At 37.9% G+C, this 21,676-nt stretch overlaps 1 protein-coding gene across 27 annotated transcripts in view; it reads left to right on the forward strand.

Moving 5' to 3' along the window:
• The first annotated feature begins 1,039 nt into the window (after nt 1-1,039).
• ZMYM2 (zinc finger MYM-type containing 2) overlaps nt 1,040-21,676 on the forward strand; it is an 81,655-nt gene continuing 61,018 nt past the window's right edge. For 2 of the 27 annotated variants that reach the window (XM_087894674.1, XM_087894685.1), the window contains exons 1-5: nt 2,028-2,167; nt 3,327-3,385; nt 13,679-13,794; nt 14,848-15,339; nt 15,601-15,694. In XM_087894674.1, coding sequence (XP_087750800.1) covers nt 14,923-15,339; nt 15,601-15,694 — 511 coding nt within the window. In that variant the 5' untranslated portion in view covers nt 2,028-2,167; nt 3,327-3,385; nt 13,679-13,794; nt 14,848-14,922. Of the gene's footprint in view, nt 1,447-2,027; nt 2,243-3,326; nt 3,386-8,957; nt 9,177-9,286; nt 9,449-13,678; nt 13,795-14,847; nt 15,695-21,676 lie in introns of those variants that run through there. The other 25 variants (XM_087894671.1, XM_087894682.1, XM_087894672.1 and 22 more) reach the window with 17 other exon arrangements.

Genomic DNA, 21,676 nt, shown 5'->3' on the forward strand with positions numbered 1-21,676 from the left:
CTGGATAATTGGTATTTCACCAAATAAAAGATTAAATGTCCACGTAATGAAATCGGATTAATTCTGAAACAAAACATTAGCATTTTGAAGTTATTTCAGTGTTTTTATGCAGAGAGAACAAGTAAAGTGCTGGATCATAAATTAACTTACCAAAACACAGTAAACTAAAATGTAGCTTTGACTTGATCAGGACACTGTGGTTAGCTTATGGTTTAGTGTCTCAGCTGTGAATACCAATACTTAACCAAACCATAGTTAACAAGTAAGCATGTCAAACACTGTTTTGGATTTTTTTAAAAAAATCAATGTCCAAAATGGTCCTAGTATCCTGCAACTGTTTTAAAAAAGTCAAAATTCATCTCCAAATAAATTATAGATTCTTTTTAGTACTATTTTAAGTTGGACTTCCGCATTTCAAATAGCGAAATTACGTTTCGTCTAATCCCATTATTACCAAGTGAAAATTCAAGTTTTCACCTGAGTGAACAATCCGAGTTCTAGACTTTCTTCTACCAGTTTTCCAAATTTGCTAAATCGACAGCTCGTATTTGGCTAGACTTGTTGGCTCTTAGTTGGCGTGGCTGACAGCGCATTTTGATGGAGCGGCCGTTCTGCGCGAAGAATGGTCGCGTTTGGGGCGCATGAAAATTAGCGTCCATTCCCGGTTATCGAGGGCAAAAGAGCGAATTAGGAACTGTACAAACTGCTCCCTCTATTGCCTCACAAGTAACCGAGGGAGCTGGCAGAGCGAAAGCCTGTACAGGCGAGGCGGAACAGGGTCCAGTGGCTTTCACCCAGCTTCTTTCTTCACGCCTTTCTCCAGGGAATAAATACTTTGTGTACGGAATTGCTGCAAGGTGGAGCGAGGAAGGAAAGGCGGTGGTGCTTTTTTCCCGCCTCTTTCCTCCCGTTTTATCAGGAGAGGTGTAAGTAAAATGTGAGACGACGTGGTTTTTACCAACCACACCAAAGCCTGAGGACGCCCCCGTTGTTGAGTTGCGGGCGTCAATCCCAGGGCTAAGGAAGGGGGAATCAACCACGCAAGGGAAGTGCGCATCCTCCATTTTGGCTGAGGGAGGGTGGAGAGCTTGGCTTTCTCTCTCCTTTGCCGCCCTGGCAATGGCCAGTCCTATTCAACAGTCGTAGAGCATTGCCAAAGGCGCCCTCTGCGCTTTGCCTCGATCCTGAGGCGAAAGGCAGTAAGAATAAGCGCCTCACAAAGCCTCATATTGGCTTGAAGGGGTCCCAGGTTCCCTGCAGCAGCTTCCGACAAAATGGAGGACACCACCATTACCAACCATTACCACCATCACCACCAGGAGCCGTGCTGGGCTGCTTGTGAGACGCCTTTTCTTGACTCGGAATAGTTGGGAGCGCGAAAAAGAATCCTCCTGAAAACAGAGACCCTTGTCCTCGGAGAAGACTTATAGGCTGCCCCCTTCTTAGGTTTGGGACTTGGTTTCTATTATTCTGCCCCTTTTTAGAAAGGGTTCCAGATCCACAGCCCAAGGGGTAGGGGTGGGGGGAGAAGAAGCGTCTAAAACCCGTTGGCTTTATTGCTGTATCCGTCCTTGACGCCTCACCTCAGAGCTTGGTGTTCAAGCCCTGCTTTTACCCCTTGTAAAAGGAATTAATTGCCCCGTGGCAAACAAATTAATGGGCTAAAACACCTTCCTGGCTGATAAATGACATGGGGACTTAAGGGAAGCCATCGCCCTTTTCCTGGGGAGGGGGAAGAGAGGCAGCCCAAACTTCTGCATGAAACTACTCAGCAGCGACGCTAACCACCGGGATCGCAAACCTTCCCCATCCAGTTGAAAGAAGCAGAGGTGCTGCAGCTGTTGGTGGTGGGCAATGCAATTCGGGTTTTCTTTAACCTGGTGGAACCAAAGGAGGAGGGACGGGAGGCGTGTGCGGACAGCTAATTGACAGAACCTTCACGCAACCAGCGACGGAGACCGACGATAGACGGGCAGTTTCTCCAATGGTTTTGCCTGACACCAAAGCCCTCCCTCTGGGAAAGCCAATGGGCGGGAACACTAGGCGGCCTTTCCCCGGGCTCGAATGGTTAGGTTTTTGTCCCTCCTCCTCCCCTTCGCCAGCAGCAGCGTTTAGCCCGGGACTGGACCGAGATAGAGTTGAGGAAGCGTTGGCGGAGCCGCGGAGGGTGCGTTTTACCCGCAGGCGGGCGGGCGCGACTTTGGCCGAGCTCGGCGAGGGGATCAGAGGAACGGGGGTCGAGGTAGAAACAGCGGAGCCGGGTTAGACGAACTGGCTTGAAGCCCAGCTGCCCTTTCAGGGTGGGGACAGGAGAGCAGACCAGCCGCGTCTCGGGAACAACCCGGGCTAAATACCCCGCTGCGTGGTGTTCTGACGGCGGCGGCTGCTGTCCGTTCCCCCCCCCTCCCCTTTCCCGCCAGTAGAATTAGGAAGGCAAGAAAGGGTCAGTGGCGGGTAAGAACCGGGAGGGCGGCAGCCCCGTTACGACGCGAGACAGGCGCTTGGGCAGACATGCGGAGAGGGCTGCCGTGGGGTATCTGGGTGCGTGCGTGTGCAGTGGGGGGGCGCCATGTCTCTCCGCCCGGCTTTATTTCCAACTGCCTCCTGGGGGCGATGCGGGGGGGGGCGTTTGTTCCCCGTCTCATCGCGGTTCCTTCTTCCCTCGGGAGGGGGAACGGACGGGGAAGAGTCGGTAATTGCGCCCCGCGGATCCTTCTTTCTCCCCTCCCGTATTGTTTAGCTGGGTCTCTTTAATGGCGGCCGACTGGAGGCGGCAGTGCTGCTAGCAGACTGCAGGGGGCCGAGCGCAACTCCCGGGGCAATTGGCAGAAAGCGGGGTCGGGAGGGTGGGAGGGGAGGGCAGATTTTCGGCTCTCGAGCGGCGGGGGCGGGAAAAACGGGGGGGGGGGAAGGGAAGCGAGTTTGGACTCGCTCCCGAGAGTTTTGAACACACGGAGGGGAAGAAGGTTGGAAGGTCTGGGTCGGGGCTCCACAGTCTCACGCCAACAGCAGAAACTCCTGTTTGTTGCCCGTTGGGGGAGTCGCGTCCGAGGAGGGAAGAGCCCCCCCTCCCGATCCCTGGTGGGTGTGAGAAGGGGGCATCCATGAAGCGCCGTCCGTGGGCCAAGAGGCTCCAATATCCCTTTGGGAAGGGCATCTAGAGGGGCTCTGGGTACCAACTCCAAAACAGCGGTGGCCACTCCGTCTCTTGCCCATTGGGAAGGGCGTCTCCTGGAGGGGAAGATGGGGAGGCACCCCCTGTAGATGCCTTTCCCCCTCCCCTCTTTTCTTCTCTTTCCCCTTGACCAGCACCTCTTTTCCCCTAGGCTGCGGGCCAGTTTGGCGCAGCCTTGGCAGAGCCCAGCAAGGCGAAGGAGCTCCCATTGTGAGTGCTATTTATATATGTTTTCCTGCCTCGGGAGGCGGAGGTAGAGCACCCATTTTTGGCACGAGGGCTGGGGGTGGGTGGGTGGGTGGGGATAAAAGAGGAGGTGCCTAAAAGAGGGTATGTTGGGGGGGGGGACGCGGGGGAGAGATGGTTGGGTGCAGCAGCTGCTGCTGCCCTAGAGCAAAGCCCCGGTAATGGCCGGGAGGCGACTCCACCCCCGCGGGGTGGGCTCTGTTGCTGCAGACATCGCTCCTGCAATACCAACACTGGCAAGCAGAAGACGGGCTCCTGCCGCTGCTCCTGCCTTGCCCATCGAGGGGGTGGGTATCTTTCGAGTGCCCCCTAGAGTTTTGGAGCGTACATTCAAGTGACACCTTTTTTACTCTGATTTAAACGATTTCCACCCCAACTCTTGAATCCCCCCACAACCTTATCTGACCCTATTTGGCAGGTAAGCAAGGAGAGGACTTTTAAGAGAGAACCCGCTTTGGGGTGAAGGGCGTGCTTTTAGTCGTCATTCTCTGTGTTTGGATCCCACAATTTTTCCCCCTCTTTTCCAAATGGATTTGCTTGGTATTGGAGATGGGAAGATCAAACCATAGGTGGTTATTATTATTATTCAAGTTGTAGTGGTTCATACTTGAAAACATCTATCTGTGTCGGCCTATTTTCCCTTGAAACCTTTTGAGGTTGTTTGAGAAGCCTGTGGGCTGTTGTGTTCAGTTGTGTCTCATATTTTCAAGATGAATGCAGTTGCTTTCTTTGAGTAAAACCTTTGTACAGTAAGTTTCTTCTTGCATTCTGAAAACTTTACTTTTACTGGTCCGGTTCCCTTCACCTTACTAGGAAGAGTTTGGAATCCCTAAATGTCAAAGTTACTTGGCAAAGGCCCCCTAATGGAAACAACTACAGGCCTATTGCCTGATACTGAAAACAACAATAGTTTTCAACGTAGTCTACATGGAGGTTTATTTAATAGCCCCTAAAGAAACCACTAGTAACATTCCAGTATCTAGAACCATAATTCAGTGGAATGATACTGAGAGAAGTGGGTTGGAGAGTTTAAATATTGGTTTTGTATTTAACTAAATGGTTTATAAATAAGACCGTACGAAGCTGATTCTTAAAAACCATCAGAATAATTTTACAGTTATAGATGTGCCAAATAATTTCATGGGCATACAGGTTAGATGGTAAATCTATCTTAATAAAAAAAAGCCTCTAAATTTGGATAGAACATTTATCTTTAATGCTAATGTGAAATCATACCAAGATTAATGTACATGTTATTGTTATAGTTCAATACATATTAGGCCAAGATCCTGCTTGACTTTTTTTTAATCTTAATCTTTTCTTAATCTGAATTTCTTACTCTTAAATCTGCGTATTTTTAGCAGTATAACAAAGGATGAGTTACTTTTACTAGCACTGTTGTTTATTTTGCTCTCCCCATGCTCCAAAGTGGACCATTAAAAAATAGCTGTTGCAGCCCTAGGATTAAAAAAACCCTCAGCTATGTCAAAAGAATAGAAGTATTCAAAATAAAAGTGGGAAGAAGCACTTTCATGCCTAATAGTTTATTTTTTTAGTGTGCCATACAAAGCCAGTTTTTCTATTTTTCAACAGTGGTATATAGCTTAGTATGTTGTGTGATTCCGACCAATTTGTTTATTCAGTATCAATGGATAAACAAATCTTGAAATTAAGACACTTAATTTGTTAATTCCAATAAGAATTATGCTGTTTTGAAAAATTATGGTTTGCTAATTATGAAAGTTGAGAAAACATGGAACTATTGGATAAATACAGGAAATAAAATTCAGTCAGTTCTAAAGAAATTTTGCATATTACTTAAACTAGAAAACATGAAAGTCTTATTGAGGTCTACTTATATAATAGTTACAAGTGGGCAAAGGAGTTTAGCATGTATACAAGTCTGCCTGCAATGTACTTGTCCTTTAAAACCACTATGTGATACCAGATGGAGAGTGAAAATTTCCTTATTTTTGTTTGAATATGAGTGTAGAAGCTGACATGTGATTCATATCTTTGGTTTGGTTATTCTTTCATTCCATTATATTATGGGAACTTCTTGAATAGAAATAGCTTTCAAAAATTAGTTGGTCATATAAAACGTTCAATTGAATATTTAACTGAAAGCACATATAGGTTGGTGCTGTTTGCATTGTACTAAATAATCACTTGATTTGTTGATTTGTTGGTTTTGGTTTCTTCAGTAAGCCATTAAACAATCCAACAATTTAACTTGTATGTATCTTTGTATTTAAAATTAGCTTTAAGTTTCTGGTAACATTTGGCATTTTCACATGAGAGTATTGAAACCAAATGGATATGTTTATGCAGAAATCAAGCATGGGTCTACTGGAGATCCTGAATATCTTAAGAACAGGTTTTATATTTACAGTAGTGTTATTCTACTAATTCTCTTCAAAAGTTGAGTGAATGCCAGGCAACATAAAAGTTTCATAGAAAGTCTCTTCTGACTTCTTGTACATGTAAAAATAAAACTCATGTCCACATTTTACTTATTTTTTAAGGCAGGTTATTTGTTTCAAAATAAAACTTTGATTCTCACTTGAGAATTTATGCTGTACACTGTTGATTCTTTGTTCTTCCTGTCAGAAGGAATAGTTAAACAGACCTGTGCAACATGTGTGAACTGATTAGTCTATCTTGCTCTTTTTTAAGATATAAGAATTATAAGTAATTATTCATTCTTAAAGTGATTTTGGCTTAATAGAAAAGGAATAAAGCAGAATTCCTAGTTCTCATATAAAGATAAATAAACCCCAGACAGATGTGAACAAAAATCAATATAACTATATAGCACCTGAATCTATAAACAGTTGATTCTTGCCTTACAACCACTTCTTTAATGGTGGTTTGGAGCCACGGCAGTGCTGAAAAAATAACTTACGACATTTCCTTGAAGCTTTAATCATTGAACCACCCTCACAGCTACACGATTCAATGATCTTGGCAGCTAGCTTGCAGTTATGGAGGTTACATTGTCTTGCAGTCACATGATCATGATTTGTGTTCTTCCCAGTCAGCTTCTGACAAAGTCAATGGGGAAACCTGGATTTGCTTAACAAATTTGTGATTCACTTAATTGCGATTAGTGACCAAAATTCTGATCCCAATTGTGGTCATATGTTGAGGACTACATGTACTCTGTTTCTTCAATTTGAGTTATTCCTAATCCTGCTTATAGTCCACCTTTGCACACATCAGTGGTGGGTTGCTCCTGGTTCAGGCGAATTGGTAGTGGCAGCGGTGGGAGGCTCCGCCCACCCACCCCGACATCTAAAATGCTCTGCACATGCGCAGAATGCTAGCGAAGCAAGTGTGCACGCCCGCGCGCTACCGATAGCGAACCGGTAGTGCCGGGATTTGAAACCCACTACTGGCACACATGCAGTCTCACAACCTGGAGTAACAGTTAATTTATTTGCTAATATGAGCTTTAGTTTTAAAAAGGGTAGTCTTAACACTCATATTACAGAGTGAGATGGATGATCTATAAATTTAATAAATAAAAATACTTTTAGTCTTTAAGGCACCACATATTGCCTTTAATTTTAATTAGACAAGGATCAGGTGATAGAAGAAAAATTTCTGCCTATAACTCAAAAGAGTTTGTCAGTTGTAATTGATTGTCCTTATTGAAAGTGGGCAAGATAACACTGTTTCACTCTTAGAGGTACTATGGATAAGCAGTGATTAGAGCAGCTATTTTCAGATTGTCTTGCCCAAACTGAAATGTGCTTTTTAGAAGTTTTGATCCATACATGGAATTAAACAAGGTGGTTCTCTTCCAGATATGGCCCTAAATATAATTAGAAATGGGGTTTAGGATAAATTATGACAATGATTGATGTAGGAATAAACTGATTGGCTGTGCCATGCCTAGAGCTGGGAAGGCCTGGAAAAAAACCTGAAAAATTGGGGGACAACAAGGTTTTTTTCTGTGTGTGCCCCCCCCCCAAATTTTTCCAGGTTTTTCCCAGGCCTTCCCATCTCTATCCATGCCTGAATACAAAGATACTGACTGGAGAGAAAGGAGATCATTGGGAAGCTGAACAGGTGAACTAGAACATGAGTCATGTGGAGAGGAGGATGAGACACTCCAACCGTGCCCTACTTGCCTTATGAGACCTCTCCGGATATTTTTCTGTCAAGACAATAATCAAAATGGGTCTTGATTGTGCAGAACTTCAAAATGTATGTTTTGGATATGAAGCAAAAATACATTTTGCAAGTCCTTTTTTGCATTTCATTAAGCCATATTGAGAGCTGCCAAGATCATTGCAGTAAGAAGATGCATACTAGGTGTGAAGAAAGTAGGGAGGAAACATAATTCTTATGCATAATTCTTCCTCCATAAAATCACTGTAGGATACCCCAAATTTTGTTTTAAGGGAAACCAGAACAACCAAGCATTCTGCATTTTGCTTTGACTAATCAAGAACACTTCAGCAGAACATCCAAGAAACTTGTTTGTTTCATGTTCAGAAAGAAACTTCATATCTGTTAGATAAACAAGCCTGAGAGGTGGTGACAGGCCAAAGATCACCCAGAAAGTTGCAAGGATAAGTAGGAACTTAAAAATGAGATTTATTGTTATAATAGTTGGTCTACTATTTAAAGTTTAGCTGAAACTTTAGCTATTTCTAGAGTAACATACAAATGTTCGTGTTACAAGCACCCACCAATTTTGATTATAAGTCTTACTGTAATTATTTACATATAGTCATATATTTATAAACATATATTTTTAGCAAACTTTAGTTTGAGTACGCTCGTGTTTAAAGTCACCAGACAGCGTGGTAATTATATGTAAAAATATTAATTGTCCCATTGCTCTTTGAACAGAAATTCACGAATGAGTTAGTGAATTGATCACTCCATTTGAAGGATTTGTAGTGTGACATCTCCCTTTAAGATGTAATAAACATTATTTGTTTTTGTTCCAGTGCCCACTCAAGTCACTTGAACGTGCTTGTGAATTCATGTTATTTATATATCCACTAATTTATGAAATTTATATGCCACCTCAATCCGCTAGGACTCTAGGCTGTTTACAATAATTATAGAATGATACGATAGAGTTAGAGCAATACTTGAGCTTGTAGAGCTTAAGCAAAATAGTTTTTCAACTAGCCTCGAGTTTGAGACTAAATTTATATTTAGTTTATTTACTTTTTTTAACTAAAACAATGCTAAAACTCAGACTCCTCTAGAGTCAGGAAGAGTCAATCACAAAACAACAATATAAGAAACTTAATATTTGATAGACCTAAAGGCAAAGCTCACAAAAATGCTGAGTTCATTGATATAATACCACAACGTGTATATTTTCTGTCAACAGGCAAAACTGCTCACACCTAATGGGCTACCAATATAAGCATATTAGCCATATTACAAATGTGTTGCAGACACAAAGCAGAAACTAAAAGTACATGCAGTTAAATAATTTAAATTGATATGTACAAAGAAGATTTGTTAAAGCTAACTAAATTGCAAATGATGTCTTGTATTCCTACAGGGATATTCAATCGGCTGATATCAGGGAAGGTGACTGGGGCAAAATCCTGCAATATTAACAGGGATTATTTGAAATTTTAGAAGATGGATAGATCCTTTGTATACGAACTCTGCCATCTGTGGGCTGCATGCTTGCCCATCCGGGATCCTTCCAGGCCCCCTACCCAGCACAATGGGATGGCTTTGGGAAGCAACCAGTGACATTTTGAAAAACAGAAGGGTATTGCCAGCCTTGAAGGAACATGTGTTACCTCTTTTAAGGATGCCATTTCTCAGTATGAATAACCTTTACTCCAATCTCTTCTCTTTTGTTCATATTTTTGAGTATAGGTAGGGAATCCGCTATAGAAATTTTAAAGAAAAAAGATTATCTAGATCCTCTTCAGTCAAGGTCCACACCAGACACAGACAGAAAACATCAGTTATTCTTGGACATGACCTTTATCAGAATCTGGATATAGTACACAACATTTGGACCTATTGTGTGCAACAGTTAAGTGAATCCAGTTTCCCCATTGACTTTGCTTGTTGAAAGCTGGCTGGGAAGCTTTGAAAATGGTGATCACATGACCTTGGGACGCAACTGTCATATACAGGCCAATTGCCAAGCACCCAACTTTCTGATCACATGACGATGGGGATGCTGTGATGGTCATATGTGGAAGGACTGGTCAAGTCACTTTTTTAGTTCCATTAAAACTTCGGCCGCTAAACAAATAGTCAAGCACTACCTGTATTATGTGCTGATTATGTACAAAAAAGGGACCTTGTTCAGCTTTTTATGAGACATCAAAACATTGGCTTACCTTAAGGCCGTGATGGTGAACCTATGGCATGCGTGCCAGAGGTGGCACACAGAACCCCCTCTGTGGGCATGCACGCCATCGCCAGCTGCTCCTCTGAGTTCCGGCATGAGCATGTGCACCAGCCAGCTGGTCTTCACGGAAGAGGAGCTGGCTGACATGCGCATGCTCACGCAGAACCCAGAAGAGAGCAGCTGGCCAACGCGCATATGTGCAGCGGAACCTGGAAGAGCAGCTGGCCGTCGCTCGCATGCACACTGGCCAACTCCTCTCTTCCGGGTTATGGCGCTCTACGCATCATTGCCTTAAGGTGTTGCCTTTTCCAAAATGAGTCAAATCAGCTAGTTAGATAATGAATAGAGCTGAGGATAACCAGCCTTTTTTGGTTGCAGCCCAGTGGTATATCTTGACACAGAAATACATTTCGGCCCTTCTGGCTTTTAGGAAGCTTCTAAAAATCAGCTTTTTATGGAGTGTTCAATGCAGTTGAGGCCTAATGGAAAAGGGAGAGATAGCAAATGGCAAGAGCCAGTGACTGGATTGGCTTTTTGTGATTCTTCTCTGGACAAGGAGAAAATTTGATTATCCTCAAGTGCTCCAGACAGTTTCTCCTCATGAGGATACTGCAAGAGAGCAGTCTATGGGGGATTTTAATCTCAGGGAGATGAAAGGATGTCATGTTTATTTATTTATTTATTTATTTGATTTGATTTGTATGCCACCCTATCTCCATAGGACTCAGGGCGGCTTATAACAATTAAAATCAACCAGATAAAAACATATTAAAATACAATTAAACTTATATTAAAATTCATTAAAATAATCAAACCCCATCAGTCTAGGCTAGGCAATTTAAACAGCCATGTCTTTAGTTCGCAGTGGAAAGTGCGAAGGTCAGGGGCCAACCGGAGCCCCAGGGGGAGTTGGTTCCAAAGGATGGGCGCGGCCACAGAGAAAGCTCTACCTCTGGGGGCTGCCATCCGACATTGTCTAGCCGATGGCACCCTGAGTAGGCCCTCCCTGTGAGAACGCACCGGGCAATGGGAAGCCGTTGCTGGTTGCAGATGATCCAACAAATATCCTGGGCCTAAGCCATGTAGGGCTTTATAGGTCATCATCGGCACCTTGAATCTTACCCGGAGGGCAACCAGCAACCATGTTACCTCAAACCATGATTGGTGCCTTTATGGATCAGAGTTTGCATACTTCTTTTACTAATCACTTTTAGAAATTGCTTATTAATTGCTTTTCAGCTAAAAACTGGAATCTTTGGAACAATATGTTTTATAGCATCAGTAAGTTTCCTTCAATCCTTAAGGATTTTAAAAAAAACTCTTAGAGTAATAGCAAAATATGTGATTGGAAAATTGATTTTGAAAAGTTATAGATGGACTAAAGGTCCAGATGGTTTTGAAATAAGATTTCGAAATTAATTCTAAGAATCTTTCATGTAAGATAATGCTGTTTGAGGGAACCTGAAGTTATTAAAGATTACAATTAAAGGAACACTTAAATTTCACTTATTAATTCCAAATGGAATTCCAAACATGTCTGCCATTAGAGATTGTTTTTAAGAACAGGTTTTACCAAACAAGTCTCAGCCTGATCGGAAGGGGATTTTAAAATGAGAGGTTGTAGTGACATGGAAAAATATTCTATACTGGACATAGAAAAGATACTAGCTGATGTCTTAGTAATTAAAAGAAATATAAAACTAACGAACCAAAAGAATGATCTGGATACGTTTTCCAAATTGAATTTACAAAAGACACTTATTAAAGTTTTTGAAGAATTAATGATAAAAGATAAAGAAAAAATGTAATCAAGTTCTAGAACATTACTGAAGGTTGAAGATTAAAGATCAAGATTGTAAAAAGTTAAAGGACATAAAATTGGTTTATTTGGTCAAATAAATACATTATCTCAGGTAAACTTTAATGAACTTTTGCTGATCAGGACTGAATGACAAGATTTTTAAGGAGTTGTTTTTAGATAAGAGATGAGGTATGGGAAGAAGAGACCAATTGTATTTTAAGAAGGTGATAAATAATTAAAATTATACTTGTGATGAAGGGGACACATTTATATATTTTTATTTTCTATTGCCTTAATTTTTCTCTCTCTTCTGTTTTTCTATTTCTTTTTTGTACTTTACATTTTTATTTTTTTTAAGTTTGTAATTTTTATCTGCCTGTTACAATGTTTAATAAAATTCTTTTTTGAAAAGATTCTTGTATACCACCCAAAATCATGAAACTGAAGAAGTATAAAAATAATGTTAAATAAATCAAAAGTTGAGAGATGGCCTTAAGCCATTTTTATGGGCACTAAAATAAACAAATTTGTATATAAAATATGGGAGGCAAGTATACATTCATAAGCATACATATAAATTCACATTTTAGCAGCACAATAACATGATAGCTCATTAACTTGATTATGTGCCACATAATTTGTAACTATAATGGCTCATGTGTTAAGTAAAGTAGCTTGGCAAAATATGTGCATTGGTGGTAATTGCCTTTTGGGTAAGAATGGGTTAAGGATGCTTTTTAAATTGATACTGCTGCTGTCATTCCATTCTGATGAATGGAAAATAGCCCAATTGGAATTTGAAATATCCCATGTTCCCAGTTCTATCATACATGAATCTTCAGATATGTTTGGAAATATTACTTGTTTCATGTTTTGTAGATAGGATAGTAGCAACATAGTCTAGAACACAGTGTTGCTGTTTTTTTAGATTGTATAGATGCTTTCAGCCTGTGGATGTTGCAGATTTTTTTTAAACCTGATCATGAATTATTGAAGAAGCTTATTGAAATATGTGAGACTAAATACTATCTTTAGAAATTGTCACTATGCCATTATTGTAACCTAATTAGTGAATATAATAACAATGTATTAAAGTTCTATATGCTGCCCAACTCCCAATGACTCCTTGTCTCTGTATAGAAAAAAATATACTAAAGAGTAACTTCACTGGTTTACTTAATCTTATATAGAAGTGCATTAAAAGGGATAGGGTGAAAGTAATTGGTGCCAAACAGTATAAAATACTTCCTTTACTGCTTCTTTTAATATTACCATACTTTCCCGTGAAGAGAGCTAAACATTAATCTTGCAGCTTGGTTTAGTTGAGAAAGGATATGAACAAGTGGGCAGCAGAAACACTTTTTACTGTTTCAAATAGTTCATTTGAGTTTGAGATATAGGAAGTACTGTACATTGAACATCTTCAGACTAAAGATGGACATTTTTGTGTTTTTTAAATAGAGAAATATTTTGAATAGTGGAACTTTAGTATTTGGTAGAGAAATAAGAATAAAAATAAGGCCATAATCTAAGCTGCAAAATATTTTACTATAATTTCTTCAATTTTTTTAAAACAGTATCTTAGAATACTGCGTAAAACTAACAGGGCTAATTTAGATGATGAACCATTTTCTTTTCTCAATATTTATGGCCTGAGAAAACGTATCTTTTCTTTTGCTACTAGATCTTTAAACATATGCAGATGTTGGCCAACATGAAGTTTCAAAAGCCATTTTTTAAGATGTTAGTTCAAAGGAAAGTAAAAAAAAAAATCCACATTGAAATTTATGGTTGATAACATTGAGAAAAATAAAATATGATCATGTGACTTCTGCTTCTTAAAGGAAGATAGTACTGTATCTACTTTGGGAAATGTTGCTTGCAATGGGAAATATATTGATGTAATATTTTTATAACATTCACTGAGATTCTGCTGCGGGTGAACTTGACTATACTGTTCATCTCAACAGCCAACTTGCTTTTGAATTGTTTTTAAGGATTTGAAAAACCTTAAAATTTAAGGATTTTGGCTGAAAATTGAATTACTTTACTGTCACCTTTCACGGCAAATTCGCATTCTCAATATTTATTAAATCTATTTCAGGATGCTTATTTTCAAAAAAACATTTCCAGCTTGTCTAGAGAAGTAAGCGAATTTTCCAGGATCAAAAAGGCATTGGAAAACTTTAACTTTACAATTTACTGGATGTTTTTGAATAAGTAAGTATTTGGATTTGAAATACAAATATTTTTTAAATATTAACTGCTTCAAGCAGTCTGTTAATGGGGGGAATTAAATATAAAATTAATTAAGTAATAAGAAAGATTGAACATAAAAAGCTTATTGAAAACAGTAGCTTAAATAAGTGGTTCAAAGAGCTTAGTTACTTACGTTAACCAGAGTAAGAATTAAACACTTCTCAACTGGGAGGTACAATAATTTATTCAGAATTTCAGTTTCTTTGGATCTTTTGCAATTAGGGTAGGGGAAATATGTCAAGCTTGTTACAATTCTAAATATATTTGAACTGTGATATTTCATTTTTATTTAAAACTTCTTACATTATGTTTCAAATGCTATACGTTGCACATGAAATCAGGAACTGTCATGTCTGGGTTTTCAAAATGTTTACTATGACTTACCAGATTGCTGATTTATACAGAAATTGTTTTACTAGATTATAAGTAGCTTAATAGAATCCAGTTTGATATAGTAATTAAATTTACTGGACTAGAACTGGGAAACTATGTGTTCTAGTCCTTAGCATGAAGCCACTAAGGAGTGTCTTAGAACACTAGTTATTCTCCATAGTGTAGAAATGGGAGGTGCCAGGCTGGGTTATTCTATGCTCTAGCTCTATGGACAGTTGAAACTTCTGAAGGTCCGCCTCCCTGGTGACATTCCTTCAGTTTTTTTCGACTCAGCTCAGCTATGGACGCATTTCTTAGCTCCAGAGCTTAGAACTGAGCTTAGAATCCCTTGCTTTTGCTATCCTAAAAAGTCATGGTTTTTCTCGGTTCTTAGATTACAATTTATGCTTTGGTTCAGAGAAACAGTTCAGTTCCTGGCTTACAGGAGTTGCTTTTTTAATTGAGCCCTGCTTTGCAAGAGGAGATGATAGAGCACTGGGCTTAGTCATTCAATAACATCTTGCTTTCTTTTATTTAGAACATATTTAAATAAATTAATAAAAGAAAGATGGTACTTTGAAAAATAATTTAAAAAATAATCAGATGATGTTATAGTGAAACTGCTTTCTCTTTTTGTAACAGTTTTTCTGGAAGGCCAGAAGGTAGCTGAAAATTGGCGTTGTCTGAACCTACGACTGGTTTATAAGGGCTATCACAATGGCAACTGGCCTAGCCAATGTAGGAAGCTCTTTTGGAGGTCCATCTAATTCTCTGGTGTCTAGATCTAAGTTCCAGAGTACCTCCATAGAAGATGATGATGATGTTGTGTTTGTTGAACCTGTACAACCTCCACAAATCTCTACACCCTTAATAACAGACCACAGAAATGTTTTTAATTCATCCAGTAATGAAGAGCAACATGGAAATGACCCTAAAATATCAGCTCCGTCAAAAGACATGAGCGCTCAGAAGGGAAGTATAACTGAGACTATTATTATTGATGATGAAGAAGACATTGAAACAAATCAGGGACAAGAGAGAAATGATTCCAGTTTCAATGAAAGAAGATTTCCAGAGGGTAAAAACAGAACCAATGAAATGGAATTCTCAACATCCAGTTTTTCAAGAAGTAAGGTAAATGCAGGAATAGGTAATAGTGGAATAACCACAGAACCAGACTCTGAAATTCAAATAGCTAATGTTACTACATTAGAAAGAGGTATGAGCTCTGTGAGTGTTGGCCGTTTAGAAAATACTGAAGGGCGTGACATGAACTTAATGATAACACATGTAACATCACTACAGAATACCAACTTGGGAGATGTATCTAACGGACTGCAGTCAAGTAATTTTGGTGTTAATATACAAACATACACCCCATCTTTAACTTCACAGACCAAGACTGGTGTAGGACCTTTCAATCCCGGTAGAATGAACGTAGCTGGTGATGTCTTTCAGAATGGAGAATCTGCAACTCATCATAATCCAGGTAGGTTGTATCTTTATGTATATTTTTATTCTAAGACTTGAAAATTCTCATAAAGCAAATTGTATTCTAAGTTCTTTTGAAACTATTTTCGTGCAATTTTATAAAATAACATTGTACGTTGCTTGAAAGGTTAATTTAAATCACACTTCTATAATAAAAGTGCTTTAAACAGTTAATATTTATTGAGTACAATTATCTGGAACTTTGGGGCCTTTAAAAGAATTCCTATCTTTGGGGGCTGATAAGCAAATTAAATATCTTGAGTATTGTGGATTCCTTTATAATAAGGCAACCATGAGGATGTAGTTAGATAGATGTTCCAATGTTATGTGTTATATAATATAGGTTAAATATTGGAATAAGTATGTTCCAATATTTGACGAGCTGTCACAGAGAAGAGTGGGACAACTTATTTTCCAAAGCATCCGAAGACCAGACAAGGAACAATGGATGGAAACTGATCAGAGAGAGATTCAACCTAGAAATAAGGAGAAATTTTCAGACAGTGAGAACAATCAACCAATGGAACAGCTTGCCTTCAGAAGTTGTAGGTGCTTCATCACTGGAGGCTTTCAAGAAGAGACAGGACAGCCACTTGTCAGAAATGGTACAGGGTCTCCTACTTGAGCAGGGGATTAGACTAGATGACCTACAAATCCCTTCTAAGTCTTCTAAGAATGTCTATATTGTGCAGAAAGCAAAAGTGTGAAATTAAAAGAAAAGTAATTTAACATAGAATCTAAGAAAAATTTTTTGGATGGGTCTCAGTTGTAAAACAGAAAATTATTTAAATTCTTCTAAAAGTAAGCTTGAGAGAGATAAGTTTACTGAGAAATTGATTTAACAGGAGTAGAACTGAAGCTGAACACCGCGCACCACAATCCTGTATTTATCTTCCCAAAGCATAAAAATGATGATTTTTTATTTTATTTCTTTATTAAATTTGTTTGCCAATCATTTTGCCTGTCTTATAAAAATATACTCAAGACGAACATTACCACATGCACCTGGAACAGCAAAACCATTCTTTATTTCCCAAGGGAGCACTTCCCAACACTTTTCCTCCCTTGCATCCCAAGGTATGCTCAGTTCTCCTATTTAACATTTTTGTACTTTTACTGGCAATTCCCATTAGAAACTGTCTGACATTTTTAAGAATGAAAGATTGCATTGGAGTCTGGCAACCTGCTTTGTAAACTTCTTTTTTTAGCTGGGTAATTTGAAGTACAATCAATAACTATTATGTAGGCTATCTACTGTAAGATTAAGCTGAATATTTTCAGCATTCTTTCCATTTGAATAAGCATTAAATATATTTAGGGAAAATCTGTCAAGGTATAAGTTTGTTAATAAACATGAAATGAAACCATACTTGTCTAAATGTTTACATATAAAACAGTGACAGTGGCAATCACAGAGATTTGCTGAGCAGTTACATGCAGTAGGATTGAGCAGTGGGAATTAGGGAATGTGCTCACTCAAATTTTTTGAGCCTAAATTATTTAATCTGTTTTTAATAGTTTTTAACTTTTGTATGTCTTTGTATTTTATTTCTGGCTGTTCACCGCCCTGAGTCCTTCAGGAGTAGGGCGGTATACAAATATGAAAAATAAAATAAAATAAATTAATTAATTAATCGCCATTGAATTACTGTCCAACGGTAGCACAATTTATTGTGGTACTTTGTAGTTTTACTTTTGAGTTGTACTTTTAGCAAATTGTCAGGCTGTATACAAATTTAATAATTTATTTGCATTATTTATAAGCCACTGTTTAATAAAATTTCTTACTATTTATAACAAAAATAGTCTACATGGAAAGCCAAGAAATTATTTTTAAATTTATATGGTGTCCCTTCTGACGACTGGGTAGTTTACAGAGAAGAATAATGTAAAAAACAAGACAAAAGAACAATGATGGCAAACATAACAAACCTGGCAAGAAACAGAAAGGAGAGTTGTTTTCTCCTTAGGCCTGAAGAGCTGGTTCTTTAAGATCCTTTAAAAAAGCAGTATTGCCAGTTTAAATTTGGAGTGGGAAGGGGGCTCATTCCAGATTTTTTATGTTGTTAAAATAAAGCCTATTTATAATGCAAGCTTTTGTGTCATTTATCTGACATCTATAGCTTCATTTTGAGATAAGTATATGATTGAAAATATTTGGTTTAAAAAGATCTATAAGGAAACCAGTGGTGCTTGAAAAAAAGAATGTTAGTTTAAGAAATAAAAAAATAATATTTCTTATATCCATGTACTAAGCATAGCAGTGTCTCTATTTAATTAGTAATCTTGTTCACTAATGGCTGAATTTTGAGTATTGAACTGTTCATATCTAGAGTGGATAAAAATCTATGATTTTTTTTAAATTTAAAAAAATAAATTGGATTTTTTTTATTAAATTTATTTTAATAAAATGCTTTTGAAGTAAAACTTATCTAAAGATAGTTTTCTATTTAAGATATATTAGTAATTTAGTTTATTCAGCATGAAATAGAGCTTAGTTACGTAGCAGGAGGCTGTATATTCTGCAATATTGGGACTGTTGTTGAGTCAACAGCAGATCAGAGGAGAAGCCGCTATGGGACAGAGATGACAGTTGCTTTTTTAAAAATTATGATTTTTAAAATCATAATTTTTTACTAGTGATTTAAATCGTGATTTAAATAGACTTGATTTAAATCAAATCCACTCTGTTTGTAACACTTGGGTTTTGATGTGCTTCCTGACAATTTCTACATTCCTTTGTGAGAGCTACATGTATTTTGATATAGTCAAATGTGTGTTAAATGCCTGCCGTGTATCTGATTCTTCTCTGAAATACTTTGAATCACAGCCAGCATATTGATAAGGGTTTCCCTGCTCTGAGCATAAGCTACCATTATTGTTACCTGTTAGCATTCTCTCTTACCTGGGGTTCATATCAGGCCTGGTTTTATAAAGCATGATTAGAATCCATACCATGCAATTACAGATCGTGAAACCTCACTTGTCTCAAAAAGATACAAGGAAAAAGAAGAAAATTGGATCTTTACCAGAATTAAAAATACAAAATAAAAATAAAGCATTGGAGCACTTCTCCTCAAAGCTGTGGAAATAACTGTCATGTTTTGATGATTGCACCTATAGCAGTTGTAGCTACATTCTCAAAGTGGCTATTGATAATGCTTTGCTTAGTGTGTTTTGCAAACCCTAATAGTACACTTACAGGGTTGCAGTGAAGGTTCCGGCTAATTTTTGAGCTAGATGCTATTCTCCATCAATTGTTGAAGGTCATATACTTCCTTTTCCAATGCATTTCCCATCAGTAGGATCTCAGCTTTGAGCAACATTTGCCACTTTCCTCTGCTGTGCGCGTCCTCATTTTCAGTGTGATGGAAGTAAACATGAAGGAAGCATTAAGGTCAGAATAATGAAGATGCCAGGAATAATTGGGGGTAGAGATTGGATGTTAACTTTTGCATGTGCACAAAATAGAGACCTCAATGTGCCAAAAACTGTAGATATGTGATAACATTTGGATATGTCTAGTTTAATGAAAAGAAGGACTAGGAGTGACATGATAGCAGTGTACCAATATCTCAGGGGCTGCCACAAAGAAGGAGTCAAGCTATTCTCCAAAGCACCTGAGGGCAGGACAAGAAGCAATGGATGGAAACTAATCAAGGAGAGAAGCAACCTAAGGAGAAATTTCCTGACAGTTAGAACAATTAATCAGTGGAACAACTTGCCTCCAGAAGTTGTGAATACTCCAACACTGGAAGTTTTTAAGAAGATATTGGATAACCATTTTTCTGAAGTGGTGTAGGGTTTCCTGCCTAAGCAGTGGGTTGGACTAGAAGACCTCCAAGATCCCTTCCAACTCCGTTGTTCTATTCTATTTACTTTGCCTAATGGGTTCATGTCTACAGTTATCAACTTCAGATACCTGAAACCATAGGGAAAAATGCAGTTTTCACACGTGTATTTTTTTTTCAGTGCATTCACATAGAAACTTTCCAATGTTCCATGAGCATCACGAGCTTTTAAATAACATTCTTTAGGACAGGTATATGATATCTGCATTACTTTTTTGCATGATTGTTTGATCGTTTTGCAAATATAGCAAAATAATTTGTGAAAACATCACTAAAGATGTGATGTTACTGAGTTGATCATTACTAGAAGTTAAAAAGATGAAAATAGAACTGTATTTTTGTCACATGAATAGAATTTGACTGCATTATCAATGTTATGCGAGAAAGTGCAATACTGAATACAGGAACCAAAATTTCTGGAATGTAACCAATGGCAGAAAATTCTGCCAACACAATGGTTTTTCATAGAAGATAAAAATAACCTTGAAAGCTAGAGATTGGAGTTGTGGATATGGTTAATAAAAGGGATATGTATCAAATAGACAGTGTTCTAGCTCACACAACAAAACTGCACCAGTTGAAAAGTTTTGCCTAAATGTTTTAAGTTTTAGGTTGTGTTCCGTTGGAACAAAATTCAGGACAGTTCAAGTGTTCTGTCAGAATAGAGCTGGAAATGTTTTGAGTCTCCTGGCCATCAATGAGAACTTCAGATCAGCTTCCATTCAATAGTTTCTTATCTCAAATAGGCAAGGTAGTAATTTATATAAATGTTGCCTATTAATCAGATTGTAAAAAAATTAGTCAACAATATGATTGTGAAATATTTTTGGAACATTACAATGAAATCCCAAGAGAAAATAAGTTTGTTGTCATCAACTGTTATCCAAAAAGTTATTTTCATACTGTCTTCAACCAAAAGAAAAGTAAAAGGCCTTTTAAATTATTTCACATTTTTATACCCTATTCTTTGGATATATTTATTTATTTGGTAAATTTATATGCTATCCATCTCACTTTGAAAAGTACTGTAAATATATATGCCAAAGAGAACACTTGAAGTTTATCTAGCTTACTATAGGCGTTGGGTTATTTTGTTTTTTTGTTATCTGTTCAAGTGAAGCCCACCAAAAGAAATTGTTTTCATTTTCCTGATTTTTTTGCTTCCATATACTAATAGCTGATAGTTACAAAAATAGAAAGGGAGGTATTGATGTTTTTTAACTATATGAGTAATATTAATGTAAGAGCATACACAGTGTTACATGCGTATATCAACATTAAAAAAATCCCCAAAAAATCAATATTCTTTATATATGTACCATCTCAATGGTAATATCAATACTCTGTTAACCTGCCTACAAAATATTTGGCTAAACTCAAAATTGATGGGACTCAGTTATTAAGTCACATAAATGAGAATGAAATTAATTAACATGAACTGAAGTTGCAGAGAGATAAAAAATGTACCTCAAGTCAAAAGGTATTCCCAAAAGCAGATAGCTAACACTGAATTATGGAAAGTATGTTCAAGTTAAAATAAAAATGATAATTTGATTTGTAGTTTAAAATCCTCTGCTGCTATTCAAGGTAAGTATTCATTACTTATATCTAATACAGACACGGAATGTAAACAATATAAGATGCTTTTCAGATACTAATTATTCCTTTGTAAGATGTGGTAAGACACTAGGGAAGTAGACAAACTTGAAACTTATTGGGAAATTGACAGCCCTAATTTCAATTATTGAAATTAAAATGTAAACCTTTATCCTTTTCCTTAAACTAAGGCTTGGAAGATGTTTGTTTTGCATGACCAATAAATCATTCCCATATTGACCTTATTTTCTCAGGCCATTGTCAAAACTAATGTCATTGTTTAACTTGCTTTGTAGTATGTTAAATTTGGACAAGAACTTTACATAGGAACAATTCATATTTTAAAAGTTTTTGAAATGTTGATTTAAAGTAATATGCTCAAAGGTACCAGAGTTTATAATTTTCCATTGCAATTTCTATAGCTAAGTATTTTTTTTTAAAAAAATAGGGCTATATAAAAATTACTGCAGTTCAATTCACTGTTCAACAGTTAAACAATTTCTGTAGTTTTTACCTGCACTAGCAATGCAATA

This window comes from Pantherophis guttatus, chromosome 5 (genome assembly GCF_059756535.1).
Source record: "Pantherophis guttatus breed Tessera chromosome 5, ASM5975653v1, whole genome shotgun sequence".
In the NCBI taxonomy this organism is placed as follows: Eukaryota; Metazoa; Chordata; class Lepidosauria; order Squamata; family Colubridae; genus Pantherophis; species Pantherophis guttatus.